This window comes from Xyrauchen texanus, chromosome 40 (genome assembly GCF_025860055.1).
Source record: "Xyrauchen texanus isolate HMW12.3.18 chromosome 40, RBS_HiC_50CHRs, whole genome shotgun sequence".
Classification (NCBI taxonomy): Eukaryota; Metazoa; Chordata; class Actinopteri; order Cypriniformes; family Catostomidae; genus Xyrauchen; species Xyrauchen texanus.
This window is the reverse complement of record NC_068315.1, coordinates 1,932,277-1,955,102: the sequence shown is the minus strand read 5'-3', so window position 1 is coordinate 1,955,102 and position 22,826 is coordinate 1,932,277. Positions and strand designations below refer to the sequence as shown.

Sequence of the window (22,826 nt, the reverse complement as noted above, 5' to 3'; positions counted from 1 at the left end):
TCGAACTAAACTGCCCGTGTGAAAGCACCCTCAATTACAGCTCGATGCTAGCTCCTTGTGGTTCAACAGTCCCAACTCCCTCACGAACACGGGAATTTCAACGAATTCTAGAAGTCCAAGAACTTCACTTCAGTGAACGTCACTTCAATGTAACATCGGATCTTCAGCACACAGAATTCACCAGGCAGGAAGACGATGAAAAAATTATCCCAAAAAAATTATAATAGAGAGAGAAAAAAAAAACCCTGAACAAAACCACTGATGGACTTAACTGTTTTAATCCCTTTTAACTCTCTTTTAACTTTAGGATCTCCGTTTCCAGTTGGTCTTTTGTTCAAACATCTCATAAATAAATTACAATCTCAAAACATTCTCAATTCATAAAACATCTTTTTAATGAGTTAGTAACACACTATGTGTTAATGAGACTTCTTCTCAGCAATTAACTAAATTCTCTTTTCACATGTTAAATCGTGTCTAAATAAATATCACTTCAATATTAACCAAATATTGCGATTAGATGAATCAAATTCTCACATTTCATCAGTGTGAAAAGAAATAAAAACGCAATCCGGAAATGAAAATGCACCAAATGCCATTCTCAATTATCATTGGTCAGTTCTCCAAGTACAACATATTTTTTATGTTGTCTTACTGCTTAGAAAAACAATTATATTCTGCTCATTTACATTATTCAGTCACATCTTAGTACTGGTTTAACTGGGGTTACAGATTACTTTGCATTTTATTGTCATTAGTTTCATTTAATATTTAGTTTCAGATGGAAAACATTTATACATATAAATGATGAGATCCAAAGTGCATTTGAACAGCGGTGAAACACTTTCTTATGATGTGTGACATTCATACGAGCAGACAGAGAAGTACGGTTGAAGTAAGTTTGTAGCAGAAGAAATAGAAATAAACCTTGTCTAAATTGTTAGCTTTATGCTAAGCTAAAATGCTATTTATAGCCATTTCACATGCACATGTTACCAGACACCATCATATTTATTATCAAGAAAATTCACGTTAGATCATAATTTCTATTTTTAAAATTCACATTGAATCATAATTTCTATTTTCTAGTAAGACCATCATTAGGCCATCAATCATATTCTTGATAATAATTTTTCTATTGTTTTCCTGTAAAAATATCTAAAAATCCTTAAAACAAGATCAGTTTGATTGGTCTTGTTTTAGAAACAACACTGCATGAGATATTTATGTTTTTCAGAGAATGTATTTTTAACATGTGTATTTTGTTTTCCTGCTCTGACAGAGTTTTTATAGTTAAACAAGTGAAAAAATCTACCAGTGCTGAAGAAGTCATCCAAAGCATTTAGAGTTTGTTACTGACGTTGATTGTGTTTCTGATGAAACAGAATTGCCGTTGCATTTCTTCAGAACACGTCAATCTGTACAAACTAGATAAAGATGGGTTTTCGCCCAGGGCTCCATTCATGTTAGAACTGGTTCTGCTTACAGGAAATCAAAACTAAATCCGCCACTTTCCGTAAATCTACCAGGGATTTCTGTAAAAATAAAAAAGACAAAGATAAAAATTCTAGAGTGTGGCATTCTGTTAACAACAAATTTACAGGGAAAATAAATATAAAAAACGAATATAAAGTGGGACCTCTGTCTATGAAACAACATTGTAAATCTGGGTTTAATCAGAAATAGTTTGCTTTCTGAAAAATAAGCATAAATAAATACATTTTGTTGTCAAATATTTTAGATTCTCAATTATATGTAGGCCACTAATAAAATGCAGGACAGTTTGTCATTGTGTTAAAACTAATTTGTACAAAAGGTCAGATTTATTTGCATTAAAGCACACAAGATACTTTTTGGAACAAGTTTAAAATTCTAGAGCGTGCCATTCTGTTAACAACATATTTACAGGGAAAATAAATATAAACAATGTATATAAAGTGGGACCTCTGTCTATGAGACCACATCGTAAATCTGGATTTAATCAGAAATAGTTTTTCTGATTAAAAAAACTATTTCTTTATAAACTTGTTATGACTTTTACTTCCTCTAGATAGTGAAGTTTGTTGTCTTGTCAGTGCTCCGCCAAAGCCCGCCAGGAGCCCCGGCGGGGCCGATCCGAGGATCTCACTAAACCATCCAATCAGTAGTGACGGTCGGTGTGTACAAAGGGCAGGGATTAATCAACGCGAGTTTATGACCCACACTTACTGGGAATTCCAGTAATCCATCTGCTCCATAGAAGAGTTGATTTGATCCATTCGACTTGAATCCAGGAGATCAGTTGATCTGAACACTTGTGTTAACACAAGCTCTTATGGAGAACGTCTAGGTTACGAATGTAACCTCCGTTCCCCGATGGAGGGAACGAGATGTTGTGTCAGAGAAGCGACACTAGGGGTCTCTCTTGAGGACCGAATATACCTCTAATCTATGAAAAAAAGCCAATGAGAAGTTGGTAGCTAGTATTTGCATACCCCGCCCCCGGACATACGGGTACAAAGGCGAGGCAAATACTAGAGTTCATTCAGTATTTTTCTGAGGAGCCAGAAATGGTCCGGCCACTACAGTGGCTCGGCTCAGCGACGTGGCCGGGAAGGACACAACGTCTCGTTCCCTCCATCGGGGAACGGAGGTTACATTCGTAACCTAGACGTTCGCCTTCTGTCGCTCTCTCCACGTTGTGTCCGAGAAGCTACACTAGGGGTCCAATTTAAATTACGCCATGCGCTGAGCCGTGTACGTGGTCTGACACAGGAGCGGGCAGGTGTTTTTTTCGTGCCAGACGACCAGCTGTATCAGACTACATGTACCCTTCCCCAATGCCCCACCAAAGTCGTCGGAATCCTTTTGGTTACCCTGACAGGGGAACAAGGAAACACTTGCCAACCTGGGAATGGGCCAAGCCTGGCTGGGCCTCTTTTCTCTCTATGTTTCTCGCATAGAGCAATAGACAGCCGGGGCCCTTACACGCACTGAGGGAAGGGGGTCTTACCCAATTTCCTATTCTTTCAGGAGGAAAAAACCCTGCGGAGACCACCCCCTACCCAGCTGGGGAGGTAAGGTGGTGAATGCATCACATGTGTTTTTAGGCGCGGTGGTAGATCCAGCCTCAGCGAGGGGGAGTTGATACAACACGGCGACCGGAGGACTGCCGAAAACGCGGGTCTGCTCGTAAGGGGACCGTATCGCAGAAAATACACACAGGGGGAGTCCGCGTAGGAGTCCTCACCCTGTGGAGCACCTATTCCAGTACAGGGTAGATTTGAGTACCCGCAATGGATTGGGTCGGCAAGTTCCTCCGCCGAACTGCGGACCCATGAGGGCTAGGGAGGAATCGACCAGGGATTCGAGTTGAGTGGAATCTCCTGGGAAAAAAGACGCACAATTTTACCTCAAGCGAGGGAAAGGGCGCTATATGTAAGCGATTCACCCGGCCAGCCCATCAGCGTGTTACCGAGTTCTACTGGCTCGGACCTAAGAAAACACTGCTCTACAAATGTCTGCCAGGGATGTACCCCTGGCCAGTGACCACGAGGACGCAACACTCCTTGTTGAGTGTGTTCGGATCCGTAAGGTGGGGGGCATGGCCTGAGTGTGATAAGCCAATGAAATGGCATCTACTACACAGTGGGAAAGCATACAAAGAGCTGCTCAGAGTGTCTAAAGCTCTGCGTGCAGTCCAGATAGGTACGCAAAGCACGTCGAACACATTAACAATGGGGCTGGGTCTGCCTCCTCCCAGGGCAGCGCTTGCAGGTTCATTACCTGGGCTCTAAAGGGAGTGGTAGGAACCTTGGGCACGTAGCCCAGTCGCGGTCTTAGGATCACATGAGTGTCTGCCGGACCGGACTCCAGGCAAGTGTCGCTGACAGAGAACGCTTGCAGGTCCCCGACCCTCTGATGGAGGCAAGCGCGATCAGCAGGGCATTCTTAAGAGAGAGGTCCCTGAGTCCAACTGATTCTAGCAGCTCGAAGGGAGGTCTCTGGAGGCCCGCGAGGACTACCGAGAGGTCCCAGGAGGGGAACAGGCTTGGCCGGGAGGGATTTAACCTCCGGGGGCCTCTTAGGAACCTGATGATTAAGTCGTGCTTACCAAGGGACTTGCCGTCTACTGCGTCTTGGTGGGCCGTGATAGCAGCAACATACACCTTCAAGGTGGACGGGGACAGCCTCCCCTCCAACCTCTCCTGCAGGAATAGGAGCACTGACCTAACTGCGCACCTCTTTGGGTCCCGGGAAGAACACCAATTTGCGAACAAGCGCCACTTCAGGGCGTAGAGCTGCCTGGTGGAAGGGGCTCTGGCTTGGTTGATCATGTCTACGACAGTAGGTGGTAGGCCAGCTAGATCTTCCGCGTCCCATCCAGGGACCAGACGTGGAGTTTCCAGAGGTCTGGATGTGAATGCCAGAGCGTGCCCTGCCCCTGAGAAAGAAGGTCCTTCCTCAGGGGAATTTGCCAGGGAGGGGCTGTCGCGAGGAGTACGAGGTCCGAGAACCAGGCCCGGGTGGGCCAGTATGGAGCCACTAGTGTGACTTGCTCCTCGTCCTCCCTGACCTTGCACAGCACCTGTGCAAGAAGGCTCACTGGGGGAAATGCGTGATTGCGCTGACTGTGTGACAGCGCGTTGGCCCCGAGGGGAGCCTCTGTTCGGCCATACCAGAGCGGGCAGTGGCAGGTCTCACGGGAGGCAAGCAGGTTTACCTGGGCCTTGCCGAATCGTTCCCAAATCAGCTGGACCAACTGGGGGTGAAGCCTCCACTCTCCACTGGGCAAGCGTTATCATGACAGCGCGTCCGCTACCACATTGAGTTTGCCGGGGGATGTGAGTGGCATGCAGCGACCTGAGTCTCCAAAGGAGGAGACGACGGGCGAGTCGTGACCTGTGATGGGAGCGTACACCGTCTTGGCGATTTATGTATGCTACCGCAGTGGTGCTGTCTGACCTGATTAGGACATGTTTGTCTCGAATTAACGGGAGAAACTGTCACAGGGCAAAGAAAACAGTCAACAACTCTAGGTAATTGATATGCCAGCGCAGCGGGGCCCCTCTCCAAAGGCCCGCAGCTGTGTGCCATTTGCAAATGGCACCCCAACCTGATTTGGAGGCATCGGTAGTGACCAGGACGCATCGGGACACCTGCTGCAGGGGCACTCCTGCCTGTAGAAAGCAGAGGTCTGTCCAGGGTTTGAGTGTTTGGCGGCATGCGGGGGTGATTATCATACGGTGCGTGCCGTGGTGCCATGCTCGTCTCGGGACACGAGTCTGAAGCCAGTGCTGAAGCGGTCTCATATGCATCAACCCCAGCGGCGTGACTGCGGAGGACGATGCTATATGCCCCAGGAGACTCTGGAAGAGTTTTAGAGGGACCGTTGTGCCTGGCTTGAATTTTGCGAGGCATTTCAGCACCGACTGTGCACGCTCGTTGGTGAGACTGAGTCTAACTCCGTGCCGAGAAAGGAGAAGCTCTGAACCGGAGTGAGCTTGCTCTTTTCTCGGTTGACCTGAAGCCCCAAGCGGCTGAGGTGTTTGAGCACCTGGTCTCTGTGAGTGCATAGTAACTCTCGGGAGTGGGCCAGTATGAGCCAGTCGTCGAGGTAGTTGAGTATGCGGATGCGGCTTCTCGGAGCGGGGCAAGAGCTGCCTCTACGACTTTCGTGAAGACGCGAGGGGACAGAGACATGCCGAAGGGGAGGACTTTGTACTGAAAAGCCTGGCCGTCGAACACGAACCGTGTCACGGCAGAATTGAGACGTGGAAGTACGTGTCCTTCAGGTCTACCGCTGCGAACCAATCTAGGTTCTGGACGCATGTTAAGATACACCTTTGCGTGAGCATTTTGAATGGGAGTTTGAGCAGTGCTCTGTTGAAAACTCGCAGGTCTAAGATTGGTCGTAAGCCTCCGCCTTTCTTGGGTACAACGAAGTAAGTGCTGTAGAAACCCTTCTTCATTTCGGTTGGAGGGACAGGCTCTATTGCGTCTTTGAGTAGAAGAGTAGCGATCTCCACATGCAGGGATTAGGCATGTTCGCTGTGCACTGCGGTAAACCGGATGCCCGCGAAGGGGGCGGGGGCCTGGCAAACTGAATTGCATAAACGAGTCGGATGGTCCTGGCCAGCCAGCGTGACGGGTTGGGAAGTGAAAGTCACGCATCCAATCTCTGTGCTAGGGGCACCAAGGGGACGAGTATTTTCGGCGTACCCGGCGGGGCTTCGCAGCGGGGCGGAGCAGGTAGTGTGCCGTAGGGAGGCGAGGGTGCGTCCCGAGGCTTTGGTGCTGAGAAAAGACTAGAAGCATTTACCTTGCTCCGCACACCCGGCAGGGGGCGGGTTAGTGACTGAGGAGGAGGTCCTATGGTGGCATCCTCTGGACTCGTCAGAACTGGCCGGCCGGGGGTCAGTCGTGTGGCTGAAGGCGGACCTGTGGTCGCGACCAGCATGCCGGGACTGTTGAGATCTGGGGCAGAATGCCGTGAGAACGGCATTTTCGGGCCAGATGACCCAGAGGCAAAGGAAATAGCTCTTTTATTGAGAATTTGGGTACCGCTGCCCCGGTTAAGGGGAGTGGCAAATTAAATATATTCAAAACAAAATTCTCCTCCCGGCCCTCCACTGGGGGATTGAGTGGTCTTACCATCTCTGGAGCTAACGTCTTAGGCTCTGGGTCGTCCGTCTCAGGAGCACCTGGGAGCCTTCCGGGTCCTCGAGGGTCCTCGAGGGGGTCCATGAGACGGGGGGAATACACAGGAACTTGGTGTGTGTGTAACTCGTGTATAGCAGACTGCATAAACGACCATCGGCTCCGAAGAAATTTTCTGAATGAACTCTAGTATTTGCCTCGCCTTTGTACCCGTATGTCCGGGGGCGGGGTATGCAAATACTAGCTGCCAACATCTCATTGGCTTTTTTTCATAGATCAGAGGTATATTCGGTGCTCAAAAGAGACCCCTAGTGTCGCTTCTCTGACAAAACGCGGAGAGAGCGACAGAAGGTGAACCCTTAGTATTGTTGAGTACATACCATTGGGGATGTCAATGATGGGACACTTCACCAGTTCACATTCCATGGTCAATGGGGTCCACTCTCCATCCATACACGTTGATGTTGGACTGCCGCCCATTTGTGTGGAACCCAGAGCACATTTATACTGTCACAATGATGAGTCACAAATCCAAGTGCAAGTGAACAGTTTATTAAAGACTGACAGCACAGGGAAATACTTCAACGGCCGCGAGCAGGCGGGCACTCTAGAAGTGACAATCTCGAGAAGAGATAAGCAGGCTGGAATATAGCGTGAACTCAGGTCAGCGTCAGGAACCAAACTCCTAGAGGAGTTCTCAGTAGACTGGAGGTAAAGGGGAAATCGGGTAGCACCCGTAAGGAACTAGGACACAAGACTGGGTAACAAAGCACAAACATGAATAACGAACCGACACCATGCATGACAAATTCCAGCTAGATAAAGGCAGCTAACAAGCAGTAGTGATTAATAGCAGCTGACGGCAGTGGAGTAATCAGCTGGTGCTAAGCAACAAACAAGCACTACTCACACACACGCACACACACACCCCGCACCTATAACACACCAACAGATGACAAAATGAACACACGGATCTATGAACCGTGACATATACACAATTTACTTTTTCAGCATCCAGCTGCTTGTACAGATATATTTTTGGTTTGCCACATTGTCTACTTTCTTGAGCCACTACAAAATGCACAAACACACACGTCACTACAGTCCATTTCAAGATGACCCACATTCTGTAGAAATATTTAAGAAGTCTATCTAGTCCAAAAATCTAGACATGCAACCTTCTGAAAAAATTGTCAATTATACGTAGGCCACTAATAAAATGCAGGACATGTTGTCATTGGTTTAAAACTCATTTGTGCAAAATGTCAGATTTCTGTGCATTAAAGCACACAAGATACCCTTTGGAATGTTCCAAAATAATTCTGGGATAAAATGGATTATGATATGAATTATTGTATAACATTGAGTACCGGTCAGACTTTTGGACCACCCTGTATAAACACCTTACAATGTATCTGGTGATATAATAGGCACTTGAAAACCCATCCATAATGAAAAACAAAAAGTCTGTTGATGGGTTTTCGAGCAGGGGATCGCCAAACTGGTTTGCGCATCCTTAAAACCCAGGGCCCCCTCCCGGGCAGTCAAGGGCCTTTCAGCTTTTTCTAGTTTGTCTAGATTGATGTGTTCTCAAGCAATGCAACGGCAATTCTGTTTCATCAGAAACACAATTAACGTCAGTAACGAACTCTAAATACTTTGGATGACTTCTTCAGCACCAGTAGATTTTTTCACTTGTTTTGACTATAAAAACTCTGTCAGAGCAGGAAAACAAAATACACATGTTAAAAATACATTCTCTGAAAAACATAAATATCTCATGCAGTGTTAGTTTCTAAAACAAGATCAATCAAACTGATCTTGTTTTAAGGATTTTTTGATATTTTTACAGGAAAACAATAGAAAAATTATTATCAAGAATATGATTTTTGTTCTAATATCAAAGGTCTTACTAGAAAATAGAAATTATGATTCAATGTGAATTTTAAAAATAGAAAATAGAGATTATGATCTAACGTGAATTTTCTTGATAATAAATATGATGGTGTCTGGTAACATGTGCATGTGAAATGGCTATAAATAGCATTTTAGCTTAGCATAAAGCTAACAATTTACACAAGGTTTATTTCTATTTCTTCTGCTCCAGACTTACTTCAAACGTACTTCTCTGTCTGCTCGTATGAATGTAACACATCATCAGAAAGTGTTTCACCGCTGTTCAAACACACTTTGAATCACATCATTTATATGTATAAATGTTTTCCATCTGAAAGCACTAAATAATAAATGAAACAAATGACAATAAAATGCAAAGTAATCTCTTCAGTAATTAAAATATATTTTGAATGTAACTGTAGTGGAATACAGTTACTTATATTTTGCATTTTAAATATGTTATTCCATAATTTTGTTACTCCCCAACCCTGATCATAATGAGCATCATGAGATATGTGTTCTGATATTTTCTGTACATATACAGGTATAACGTGTTTCATGGTCTGCTCTTTTGTATATGGTGACAGTTTTTGTCCAAATGAAAGTGAAAGGAAGAGTGTGTTAAGATATAAGCTGCTCAGCCAATTCAGTCACATGAGTCAAAGACACAGGGGTGTACACACTTTAAAAAGTTACTTGGAAAGCTTCTTTATTCAACACAAACATCTCTAACCATTTGAAATGGGGAACGGAGGAAGCAAAACCTGGGTTCTTCTTGCTGCTGGATCAAAAGACTGGGATAATTACCGTCACCAGGTATTACAAAAAAGTGTTTTTAAAAACTAAACGGCTTTTAAACGGGATAATATGATTGAACTATAAAGTTTCTCTCCTTCTCTCTAGGCGGACGTCTGCCATGCATATCAGATCATACACGGATCAGGAATTCCTGATGAGCAGATTGTAGTGATGATGTATGATGACATCGCTTACAATCATGAGTGAGTGATAAACTGAATACTCGGGTCATTTTCTGTTAAATAAGCTTCATCAATTCTATAAAATCAGTAGCGAATCAGAGAGCATATGTGGGTTTGTTGAGTTAACTCTAAAATCTGAATTCTAATGAAAAATGCAGATGTCATGAACCCAATGAACTTTCTCATTGCACACTCAGATTTGTTCATTGGTCAGCTGACTAGCAGGTTCATGTTTTCCTGCCTAACGCCACATGATGTAATTGACAGGTTCATTCAATAGTTAAACTTTCACCAGGACCTGCCTATTATATCACCAGATACATTGTAAGGAGTTTATATAGTGAGGTCCAAAAATCTGACCGGTACTCAATGTTATACAATAATTCATATCATAATCCATTTTATCCCAGAATTATTTTGGAACGTTCCAAAAAGCATCTTGTGTGCTTTAATGCACAGAAATCTGACCTTTAAACCAATGCCAAAATGTCCTGCATTTTATTAGTGCCCTACGTATAATTGAGACTCTAAAATATTTGACCAAATAATCCAAACTATTTCTGATTAAATCCAGATTTACGATGTTGTCTCATACTCATAGGTTCCACTTTATATTGTAAAGTGTTGTTAACAGGATGCACACTCAAGAATCTTGATCTTTTACTTTTTACAGAAATCCCATGAAAGGGAACATCATAAATGAGCCTAATGGTCCAAATGTTTACCAAGGTGTTCAGAAGGACTACACTGGAAATGTAAATAACTTCCTATATGTTTATTATTCCTGTACACTAAGTTTAATGGTATAACCTAACAATAAATAAATAAATGATATAGAATATAAACAGCATCTGTTACTGTATTTAATAATCAGATTTTTTATAATCTAGGAAAATATGTTTCTTGACTTCACAGGATGTTTCAGCTGAAAACTTTTTGGCTGTTCTTCGAGGGGATTCTGGGGCTGTTAAAACTAGGGGACCAAAAAAGGTTCTGAACAGGTAGAGAAGCTTATTAACATATACAGGGTTAATAACACAAGCATTAATAACGCAAGTTAATAAAGGGTTAAATAATGTTTTTTGTTTTTTTAAATCCACCTCTCAGTGGCTCAAATGATACAATTCTGATCTACCTATCAGACCACGGGGCTCCAGGAATGTTTGCATTTCCAAAGTCCACAGTAAGTGTTTTGTTGTTGTTGTTGTTGTTGTTGATGCTGTTGTTGTTTTAATGTTTTCACCTCTATTGTTTTTGTAGCAGAAGACATCAGTAACCATCTTTTTTCTTTAATTTCAGCTTTATGCACATGACTTGATTGATACAGTGACAGAAATGTCAAGCAATCAGCAGTTTTCAAAAGTATGTATTTATTCACATTTCAACACATGAAGTTTGTATTTGGATTCAGTGTCAAAGATGAACATAATGACATTCAGTAAAGATTTTCAGCATATACTGAAAGTGATTGACAGTGGATTGACCACTGACCATAGGGAAAAAGCATTCATTGGTCACCACTCAAAAAACAAAAACAAAATATATATTTTTTGCCTTTAAGATTTACTTTAATTTTATAATAATTGGCAACTGAACAAAATTAAATTAATAATAAAATTGTATTAAATATAACTCAATTCAATTTGATGAATTTTTGTTATTATATGATATATATATATATATATATATATATATATATATATATATATATATATATATATATATATATATAAATATTAGGGCTGTCAATCGATTAAAATTGTAAAAAAAAATTAATAATCAAATTAATTACATGGTCTCCCGATTAATTAATCGCGATTAATCGCATATACAAATATTTGCTGAGAAAGCCCCTCATATAACAATAATTCAATATATAATGATGAAATAATTATACATAGTTAAATATTTAAAAAATTATATTAAAATAACAAATATTCAGATAATTAAAATGCATTATATTCTTGTAGCAGAAGAGTTCATCATTAATAAGACGACACAAAAAGCGTCTTTAGAATACAATGTATTGATTACTACCATATTATTGATCATAATTCAATCATTGACACACAGTTCACAGCAATCCATTACACAAGTGAATTTATCAATCAGAGATTTATTATGAGGGCTTGTTTAAGGACCATCAATTTACACCTGCGTCAGACATTTTTTATTTTTTTTTTAGAAACAAGTCAGGGGTACACATAGTACACAACACTACAGATATATTTTACAATAATGCCAAAACATTATATTAATTACATAGTGCAATGGTTTTCAATGATTTGGAGTTGTTGGAGGTACAAAGAGAATTTAAATCAATTCTCCAAAATACTACAGCGTGGGCACATTCCCCAAAAAGGTGAGGGGCAGGGACACGAGGGAGAGATAACTTACTATTATTGTACTAGGTGAATAAATATTGATTTTATATTAGATGTATTTTTGCAGTGATGTTAAATGTTAATGACGGCGCTGTGAACGTCACTCAGTTTGGCATAAGGTCTACGATTCAAACTCATTTTAACAGCTCAGACCTACTCAATGTAAATATAATAATCTAATCGTTAAAAAGCACATTTCCAAATAAGCACATCAATTCCATTATTAAAGACTAGAAAGATTAAATGCGTTCATTCAGTGCATCTTGAATTTAATTTTTTTTGTCTGATCTGGCTGCTTCGAGTTGGGCCTTCTCGTTCATTATGACTCTAGAACTCCTGGCAGGTGTAGCTGTAGTTCACTTTCACCAGGAGTTCACTTTTGATGAGGTCCACAGATGCTCAGTTCCTTGTCTCTGTCCATGCAGCGGGCATCAGTGAAAACACCCTCTCCACGAACACGTTGGTGACAGGAATGCTCAAAGATATCAGAGCTGTCATGTTTGGGGCACTGAACTGCTTCAGCAGAGCTGTCCGTGAAACTTCAGTGGCATACCCTTATATACCCTGCACTCTCCTTTTTTAGGGTCACCTGAAACTGGTTTTAACCATGTATATATTTTCTCCAATTCTTTATTATACGAACAAATACACGTTTTCTTCTCGGGAGCTCCGGATAGACCCATTTTTCTGTTGCAGTTTTTCCCCCCAGTGTTTCCCGCTCTGGCAAGAAAGAAAAAAAGTCTGCGCTGCGCATGTTCAGTGTTTTCTTATTAACTTTTTATTATAGTGATTTTGTAATTAAATGACGATGAAATAAAATGATGCCGAAATAATAAAGATAAAAAATTATACAGACAAAATTTAAATGCGGGACACTGCTTATGACTTGCGGGACGTGGGACAAAGCTTCCAATTTCGGGACTGTCCAAAATACGACCTGCGTCAGACATGCTTGTGTCGCGTCTCGGGTGTTTTGCGTCATAAAAATAAAATGTTTAGGTCACTGTGTCAAGTTAAATATAGATTAATACTCAATCTTTAAACACATATTGAGATCCCTTAGTTCAAATTTGAACCCTTAGTAACGCATATCTGTGTTGTTTTCTTCACTGTATAAACTGTGTGTTGCTCACACAGCTGAAATTTCACTTACTGCCCCCTGGAGTATACAGGTGGTACTACAAGCATGCGATTAATCCGTTAATAATTTTACGCGTTATTTTTTGTATAATTAATCGCGCGTTATTAACACGTTAACTCGACAGCCCTAATATATATATATATATATATATACACACACGTTATATACACCGATCAGCCACAACATTAAAATCACCTGCCTAATATTGTGTAGGTCCGCATCTCAGAACAGCATTCAGAGATTATATTCTTCTCAGCACAATTATACAGAGCGGTTATCTGATAAGAGTCTGTTGTGCGTGAAAATCCCAGATATACTCAAACCAGCCCGTCTGGCACCAACAATCATGCCACGCTCCAAATCATTGAGATAAAACAAATTCCCCATTCCGATGGTTGATGTGAAGATTAATTGAAGCTCCTGATTGTATCTGCATGACTTTATAACACTGCACTGATGCCACACGATTGGCTGATTAGATAATCACATGGATGATTGTTGGTGTCAGATGGGCTGGTTTGAGTATTTCTGGGATTTTCACACATAAAAGTCTCTAGAATTTACTCCGAATGATGCCAAAAACTAAAAACCTCCAGTGAGCGGCAGTTCTGCGGACAGCCAACATACTCTATTTGTTTTGAGTGTAAACGCTATAATTCAGCAATCCATGTTAAGATTATGTAATCATATTTTTTTGGTGCAGTATCAAATACTTGTATTTTTTATTTTTGTGTCTGCTGATAAAAAAGGAAACTTTAGATTATAAATATGTCTCTTTTTATAGATGGTGATTTATATGGAGTCCTGTTATTCTGGATCAATGCTTCAAGGTCTTCCATCATCATGCAATGGTTTGTTTCTGTAAAAATAAAAACTGTATAATGAATGTAAACCTGATATAATGATTTATTTTCTTTTGCTTATACACATATAGTCAATTGTGAACTGCTCTGAATATGCTTATACTGAATGATGCATTGTAATATTTTCCTAAATGCTGCAAGAAACTAAACTGACTTAAGACATTAAGTTAAGACATTTTCTTTTTCTTTTTTTTGGTGAATTGTCCAATAGTCCCTCATAAACTAATTTAAATAAATAACATCTTATTTTATTGCAGTGTATGGAATTTCAGCCAGTACACCAACAGAAAGCTCTTATGCATGTTTCTATGATGAACGGAGGAATGCCTGTTTAGCTGATTTATTCTCAGTCTCCCTGTTTCAACACGTTGAGACGGTAGGCTTTACTTGAACATTTCGTGGCCTGCATTAACAATTATTCAGGGCTGTCGATCAATTAAAATATTTTATTACATTGCATGCAGATTAATTAATCAAATGAATCACTTTTATCTAAAAAAGTGCATTTATTTAAGAAATGCTCCCAAATAAAGATAATTCAATATAAATACAAACAAATCAACATATCTGATCATTCAGATTTAAACAAATTGCATTTTTAAGGCACATAAGTAAAGCATTGATTAGATAATACAAAAATTATCTTTAGATGTCACTAATTTGTTTGTTTTATTCCCAAATCACTAAATGTACCAGTCAAAGGCAGTCCATTATGAAATTGAGTTGGATGGACAGTTTTCAAGTTAAAACTTTGAAAATTGTGTCTCTGGATACTTGCATTCTGTTGTGCTTCATTCAGCTTTTAAGAACACGTCCTGTGCAGCAAGCTCTTATTCAGTGGCTGCGCTGCTCGTGCACTTTTGTATTTTTATTTTTTTTAAGACTCGCAGACTGCCCCCTGCTGAAAAGGCTAGAAAAACACAGTTACATGTACTTCAAGCTTGAGTTACTCCGATGGTGGGGAAAGATGTTTTTTTATTATGGAAATGTCGTTGTTAGGCATGACTAATTGTGTTATTTTTATCACATTATCTTTACATATGTAATCAATCACACTACATCAATGCATTGAATCGACAGCCCTAAAATCAATATTTCCTTGTGAAAATGTGAATACCATAATATGGCAACAGTTGATTTATTTATTTAATTTTTTTATTTACAATATTTTGTTTTCTCTACTCTTTCTTTTGGAAGCATGACCGAAGATGGACAACTTTAGAAAGTCAGTTTCAATTCCTGAAGAATGAAGTAAAAAAATCCACACCCTGCAAGTATGGGAATATGGTATGTATATAGTGTTCAACTGTTTGCTTTACACTGCATTTGGCTTTTACATTTTTCCTCTTCAACACTGAATGGAAAGCGTATGTTATGCTATGTTGTTCAGAAATAATAGTTCCCCGTCTGTTGCTCACTTTGACACTGTGTCAAATGAAGTGACACTAGCGGACTTTCTTGAAGGCCTCAGTTACCTTTGAACTTGAGAAAAGGTAAATTAGAATTTGGCAGACAGAACTTGCATGTCCCTCCCCCGGACATACGAGTATTAAGGGAGGGAATCGAGCATCTGTTCATTCAGATTTCTTCTTCAGAGCCGAGCAGTTCTGAGATCACTTACTGTAACACTCACCTCTGTAGAGCGTTTGCTGTTGGATCTATGACGCATATCAGCGGCTTTCTCCTTCTCTGCACGGCAGTACAGCTTTGCCCCTGGGACAGCGTTTCCTTAAAGAGCAAATAGACCTGTAAAAGAGTATATTTTCTCTAAAAGAGTATACACATTGGCGTTGAATCTCTTTTTAAAGACGCGTCTTTTTAAAGATGTCTTTCCGCCTTTGTGTAGTTCCTGGATGCGGCAGATATCTCTCCGCTTCTGACAGTCATAAGAGCTGCCTCTCATGCCATTAATTTTATGAATGGTTCATGTTCTCTGTGCTCTTGCACAGTTCTTACATAACCATGGCATAACCGACCATTGTGGTCGTGGCTTTCTTTCCTCTAAGAGAAAGCCACTTCAGCCACCCCCGTGCCACGCCTCCTTCCAATGGGATTGGGTTGGCAATGAAGGCAATTTGGGGAGTGCAGCGGGCTCGGTTTCGCCGTGTTAATCCCCACGAACCACCCGCCCACCAGCATGCTCGTTTCCCTCTGTTCGTGCTCGAGGTGAGACCAGCTCGCCTCACGGCCATTGGCTTACTCCCTCAGGCCCCGCGAGCTGGATGATGATTTCGCCGCTGCATCGGAGAGCGTCACAATGGTGTCTGATGCTGATGACTCAACTGGGCTGCCACCTTCTGGTCTGCTCGTCCAGTCTGAGCCTGATGCGCAGATGTCCGATATGCTTGCCTGGGCCGCCGTGAACGTGGGCCTGGACTGGAACCCTACATCACCGCCTCACCCCTCACGGCTAGACAATTGGTTCCTGGGGTCAGTGCGCCGCTCTAGTCCTACATCATGCCTCGCCACCATTCCAGCGCGAGCCGTGCTCCGTCTGCTCGCTGAGGGCATCCCCCTGCAGCATCTAAACAAGCGGCAGCTCCGCTTCAACCTGGGCCCAGCTCTCAGCCCCAGCATAGAGCTCCCCGCAGGAAGCTGACACACCCATCTCACGAACCACTACCGGGACCCAGAAGGCTCCCAAGCGTTCCTGAGCTGAAAAACCAAGGAGCGAGATGGCCGTTACAGAGTTTGTATCTAGGCCACTCCATCCCCCATATTGGAGGGCCAGGAGGGAAACGTCTTGCCGCACCCCTCCAGGGGCCGCGGTACCCACATTGCCAGAAAAAAGAGAGCAGTTCCCTCACTCCTTTGGTCACCTAACCGGTGCCCCCACACGCCGTTCTCACGGCAGTCTGGTGGTGAGCACCTACAGTCATGGCACCATGGATGCCTCGCCTCCATCGACTATAGACTCCCGGCGGGCCGGTTCTGACGAGTCTAGAGGACGCCTCCATAGGACATCCTCCTCAGTCACATTCCCACCCCCAGCTGGGTGTGTGGAGCAAGGTAAATGCTTTTAATTTTTTATCTTAACACAATTGTTTTGGGATGCAACTTTGCTTCCTGACATATTACCTGCTCCCCCCGCTGCAAAGCCCCACCAGGTACGTCATACGTGATCGTCCCCTTAGTGCCCCCCGCTCTGAGCTTGGACGTGTCGCTTATGCTTCCAACCCTTTGCGCTGGCAGGCTGGGACCATCCGACTCGGCGACGCGATTTAGTTCACCAGACACTCGCCCACAGGGGTGCGATAGAGCCGTCCCTCCAGCCGAGATGAAGACAGTTTTCTACGGCCCTCACTTCATCGTACCCAAGACAGGCGGTGTATGGTGGCCAATCTTGGACCTGCAAGTTCTGAACCAGGCTTCACACAGATTACTGTTCAAAGGTGCTCACGCGGAAACTTATTCTAACATGGGTCCAGCATCTAGATTGGTTCACAGTGGCAGAGCTGAAGAATACGTACTTTCACATCTCACTTTGCCTTGATACAGACCCTTCTTACAGCTCACATCCGACGACCCGACGTACTAGTACCAGGTCCTCCCCTTCCTCTCGTCCCTGTCCCCTCGCGTCTTCACGAAGGTCACAGAGGCCACACTTGCCCTACTAAGGGAAGTGGGTATGCGCATACTCGACTTCCTCGACAACTGGCTGATTCTAGCTCACTCTCGAGAGTCTCTGTCCGCCCACAGGGACCAGGTGCTCAGGCACCTCAGCTGTCTAGGCCTTTAGGTTGATGAGGAAACGAATTCAGAGCATCTCTTTTCTCAGCATGGAGTTAAGGGGGTCGCACACCGAACGAGAAGCGCAGCGCAGCGCCACGTCTAGAACAACTCACAGGTATCGCACACCGGACGCGCATGCACATTCTATTCGCGCGAGCTCAATTTTGAATCAACTCCTGGTAGAAGTCTAGAAGAGTTGCACGATGGGTGAGTTTTAACTTGATGTATTATTTATTTTTATGTTAATTGAATAATAGCTGATGTTTGAACGTTAAAGAGTATGGTTAGTATGGTAGAGTATTGAAAAATGGCACAACAGGGGAAAATGAAAGATTTAAAAGGGCTATGTTTGTTATATATTTTTTCCAATATGACTTTATTCAAGCTGTTAAATTAGGAATGTTAAACTAAATGTATATTGCAGCACAGGGTGAAGTCAGTATGTACATTAACGACGATTTGAGACAAATAAATGTAAATTTAATATACAACTATGTAAATGGCGCTCTGTGGCGCGGCAGGGTTTTGAACAAGGTCCTGAGCCGTAGCTGGGCGCCGCGGACAGACGCCGAATGGCGCCGCCGGTGTGTGTACACTCATAGAGAATAATGTGTTCGAATTTTAAAGACATGGCGCTGCACGACGCGGCGCTGCGCTTCTCGTTCGGTGTGCGACCCCCTTTAGACTCAGTCTCAACGACATAACGCCTTACAAACGAGTGCACGCAGCCGGTGCTGAACTGCCTAAGTTCGCTCAGACAAGGCACAGTGGTTCCATTGCGGCTGTTCCAGATGCTCTTGGTGCATATGACATCCTCAGTGGCGGCTACGCCACTCGGGTTGATGCATATGAGACCACTTCAGCACTGGCTTCAGACACGAGTCCCGAGATGTGCATGGTGCCGCGGCACATACCGCGTGTTCATCACCTCTTTCTGCCACCAGACATCCTTAGACAGACCTCTGTTTTCTGCGGACAGGAGTCCCCCTACAGCAGGTGTCCCGACGGGTTCTGGTCACCACAGACGCCTCAGAACAGGGTTGGGGCGCCGCGTGCAACGGGCACGCAGCCGCCGGATCAACTGAGGTTTCAGCTGAGGTTTCTCCTGCTCTTTCGGGGCAAGCACGTCTTGATTCACTCAGACAGCACCCAGGGTTGAGCACACTCGACAAGAAGTGTGGCATCCTCATGGGCACTGGTCAACGGCACCTCCCTATCAGACATTTGCAGAGCAGTGGGCTGGGCAACACCCAATACCTTTACGAGATGGCCGAACCTTATTCTCGGCTCCTCAGTGCAAAAGCTGAATGAACGGATGCATGATTCCCTCCCTTTATACCCGTATGTCCGGGGGAGGGACATGCAAATTCTGTCTGCCAAATTCTCATTGGCCTTCAAGAAAGTCCCCTAGTGTCGCTTCATTCGACACAACATCTCGTTCCCTCCATCAGGGAATGGAGGTTACAACAGTAACAAAGACGTTTTTTTTTTTCTTTTTGTTTCTGTATAAGTATAACTGTATAAGGTTAAAAAACTGCTCAACAGATGCAGTCACCATTGAATAATGACGTTAAGTCTAATTGCTGAAGTCACATTTCCAAACTTAGGCTGTTTATATTTATTGATTAAATTCCATCAAATTTAATTGTGAACTCTTTAAATATATTAAATTAAAATATTTTATTTTATTAAAGTTTATGCAATTAAACTAAGTAATTTTGTCATGAAATTAAAAAGTGTAAATATTGTTTATTTTTTACTTGAACAGTTTTTATCAACTTTGTTATTGCACATGGTAAATTGCCCTGTATTTATACAGTGTTGTATTTTTATATTTAATTGCTGCTCTGTTCTTTTAACTAGAGATTTCAATGTTGATCTTTCAATTATTTTAATATTTTGAGCTTACAGAAATAACAAATATTTGCCAGAAATTACTGCCTCTTGCTCTATTGTGGTGTTTTGTGTGCAATTGATAAAATTTCTGATGATTTGGGTAGTACCAAATATCTTAAAGTTATGGTTAACAGACTTTCTAGCATGGCATTGAAATAAATACATTATTATCTATAAATATAATTTCAGCAAACTGGTCAGGAAAACCTCTGCCAGTTTTGGGGAAATGTCCAGGCTGCTGGCACAAGGGGGAAAGCTTATCAAGTGAACGATGCCATTGCCAGCCATGATGTGCATTTAAGAATTCAAGCAAACAGAATTCAAAGAGAGCGGGACCCCATGAGAAAGCAGGAACACCAACGAAAATATGATGTGCTTCAGCATGTAAGTGCAGCTCCTGGAATATGCATAAATATGTCAGTATTCACAAGTTTTAATGTGTTTTAGAAAGTAAAAAGTCTAAAACAAGCATTTCTATTTTATGATGCATTTAGGAAATAACAGATGTTAAGAATATTTTTATGTTACAGTGATTTCTTTGGCTTGTCCTTGTGTAAAATACTAAATTTGTTCATTCAATAAAATGTGATTTAAAGAAAAGTGACACAAATAATGAATCCTTTGATAAATATCTTGTGTTGTGAAACAGGAGACTTTAAGATGTTGATGTTACTTGATGCTTTTTAACATGCACTCTTTATGTCCAACAGAATAAACGTAAAATCGAGAGAGTTGTTTTGGACATCCAGCAGCAATGTTCACGAGGATCTCCATCAATATCAGGTGGATTTCCATCAATATCAGGCGGATCTGCATCAGCATCAGGCGGATCCGCATCAGCATCACGTAGACGTGCTGAACAGAATTTCGCTTCTATGGACAGAGCTAAATTAGTGCGGCTCAAAACTGTTATGGAACATTTCAGGACATCCTGCTTTGACTGGCATGATGAGCAGGTGAATTTATTATTATTATTATTTTTTTTATTATTATTATTTATTATAAGAAGAATGACAACTATTAATATATAATGCAGCTTATTTGACTCTTTCATGTACATCTGCTGTCTCTCTCTCTTTCCTTCAGTTTGTTTTTGCCCTACAACACACACATGTCTTGGCTGATCTCATTTGCTCTGGAGTTGAGGAGAACAGGTATATGTTGTCATGATATAACTTACACATAAAGGCATGAATATTGACATCTGAACTGGCCTTTAAACTGACTTTTGAGCAAAACATTTTTAAACAGGAGTATTGACCATAGAATGGGGGGGTTATTGTAAAATATATACAATAAAATAATTTAACATTTATATGTTATAAACTTAACATACACTTTTATCCAAAATGATTTAAAAATGAGGAGCAGCAGATCAGTGTAATTATCACCAGTGCTGCAATACTGAATTTCATGAGTTGGAGAACAGTAGAGAAAATGAGAATTTGTGTTTTCATAATATCTTAAAAGTGGAAAATGTTAATTATCTGAAGCGGTTACATTAATACTTATAAAGTATGAATTTATAGATTTTGAGAAAATGTCATTATTATTATTATTATTAGTGAGAATTTAAGAGCATTGTTTGACTAATTAACACACCTTAAGTTCAGATTTGAAACAGGAAGTTTAACTATTTTAATTTCTGTGTTATTTATTTCTGCTTGTGGTCATTTATATTGTCAAACAGCAAGTTTGTCTCTGTTTCAGAATCATGGAGGCCATAACAGCGGTCAGAAGAAGACACTTTTGAAGTCAATCAATCAATCAATCAATTGTTATTTTTATAGCACATTTTAAAACAACACATGTAGACCAAAGCGCTTTATACAAGAAATATCAAAATATAACCACATGCAAAAGCATGCACAATAAAGCATTAATAATATATAATTATAGCAAAAGAAATGATCCTCAAAACAACAGAAGATAATAAATACTCTATATCTGAATTATCTAGAATGAATGTCTTCTAGTAATGTGGCACGTAGGGAAACATGTTAGTCATGATGTAATGTCATTTAATGCATGTCATTTGTGTAAAATTAATAAAATATTTGCATTACTGTGTTCCATTGTTTTATGTTTATTTCACCCTAAACTTCAAACTTAATCCATTTTTACTGTGTGATGTGAGAAATATGAAATCTAAAAGCCAAATATGTCTATATTCGTATAGTATGCCAGAACAATCTTGAGCAAGTCACTGGATGATTCAAGGCACACAGTTTAAGAGACAGTTTAAGAGACATTTTAAGAGACACAGTTAAGAGACAGAGACAGTTAAGAGACAGTTTAAGAGACAGTTTAAGAGACACAGTTAAGAGACAGAGACAGTTAAGAGACAGTTTAAGAGACAGTTTAAGAGACAGTTAAGAGACAGTTTAAGAGACAGTTTAAGAGACACAGTTAAGAGACAGAGACAGTTAAGAGACAGTTTAAGAGACAGTTTAAGAGACACAGTTAAGAGACAGAGACAGTTAAGTGACAGTTTAAGTGACACAGTTAAGAGACAGTTTAAGAGACAGTTTAAGAGACAGTTTAAGAGACACAGTTAAGAGACAGAGACAGTTAAGAGACAGTTTAAGTGACAGTTTAAGTGACACAGTTAAGAGACAGTTTAAGAGACAGTTTAAGAGACACAGTTAAGAGACAGAGACAGTTAAGAGACAGTTAAGAGACAGTTTAAGTGACAGTTTAAGTGACAGTTTAAGTGACACAGTTAAGAGACAGTTTAAGTGACAGTTTAAGTGACAGTTTAAGTGACACAGTTAAGAGACAGAGACAGTTAAGAGACAGTTTAAGAGACAGTTTAAGAGACACAGTTAAGAGACAGAGACAGTTTAAGAGACAGTTTAAGAGACAGTTTAAGAGACAGTTTAAGAGACAGTTTAAGAGACAGTTTAAGTGACAGTTTAAGTGACACAGTTAAGAGACAGAGACAGTTTAAGAGACAGTTAAGAGACAGTTTAAGTGACACAGTTAAGAGACAGTTAAGAGACAGAGACAGTTTAGAGACAGTTAAGAGACAGTTAAGAGACAGTTTAAGTGACACAGTTAAGAGACAGAGACAGTTTAAGAGACACAGTTAAGAGACAGAGACAGTTTAAGAGACAGTTTAAGAGACAGTTTAAGAGACAGTTCATATCTTCGTAAATTAAAAAGATTGTATGCAGTCCCGACTAAACGCTTCTTATTGCCATTGCTTAAATTACGCATTTGTCAATAGGCAGCATCACTTAAGCAGCATTATTCATGTAACCAATCAGTCACCAGCATATATGAGGGCATATAA

The 22,826-nt window shown here is 41.4% G+C and overlaps 1 protein-coding gene across 1 annotated transcript; it reads left to right on the top strand.

The window, feature by feature from the left end:
• The first annotated feature begins 9,276 nt into the window (after nucleotides 1–9,276).
• Nucleotides 9,277–21,284, top strand: LOC127633141 (legumain-like). Its single transcript, XM_052112023.1, has 12 exons — nucleotides 9,277–9,351; nucleotides 9,439–9,536; nucleotides 10,189–10,270; nucleotides 10,431–10,516; nucleotides 10,623–10,698; nucleotides 10,815–10,877; nucleotides 13,825–13,891; nucleotides 14,161–14,279; nucleotides 15,101–15,190; nucleotides 20,242–20,487; nucleotides 20,618–20,685; nucleotides 21,242–21,284. The coding sequence occupies exons 1-12, from the start codon at nucleotides 9,277–9,279 to the stop codon at nucleotides 21,282–21,284; spliced, it is 1,113 nt and encodes a 370-aa protein (XP_051967983.1).
• The last annotated feature ends 1,542 nt before the right edge of the window (nucleotides 21,285–22,826 follow it).

What these genes read in the sequence shown, in the direction of transcription:
- LOC127633141 (XM_052112023.1), top strand. Translation starts at nt 9,277, where the DNA reads ATGGGGAACGGAGGAAGCAAAACCTGGGTTCTTCTTGCTGCTGGATCA. An exon ending in TCTTCCATCATCATGCAATG is followed by an intron (nt 13,892 to 14,160) that starts GTTTGTTTCTGT and finishes ATTTTATTGCAG; the next exon opens with TGTATGGAATTTCAGCCAGT. An exon ending in TGTTTCAACACGTTGAGACG is followed by an intron (nt 14,280 to 15,100) that starts GTAGGCTTTACT and finishes TTCTTTTGGAAG; the next exon opens with CATGACCGAAGATGGACAAC.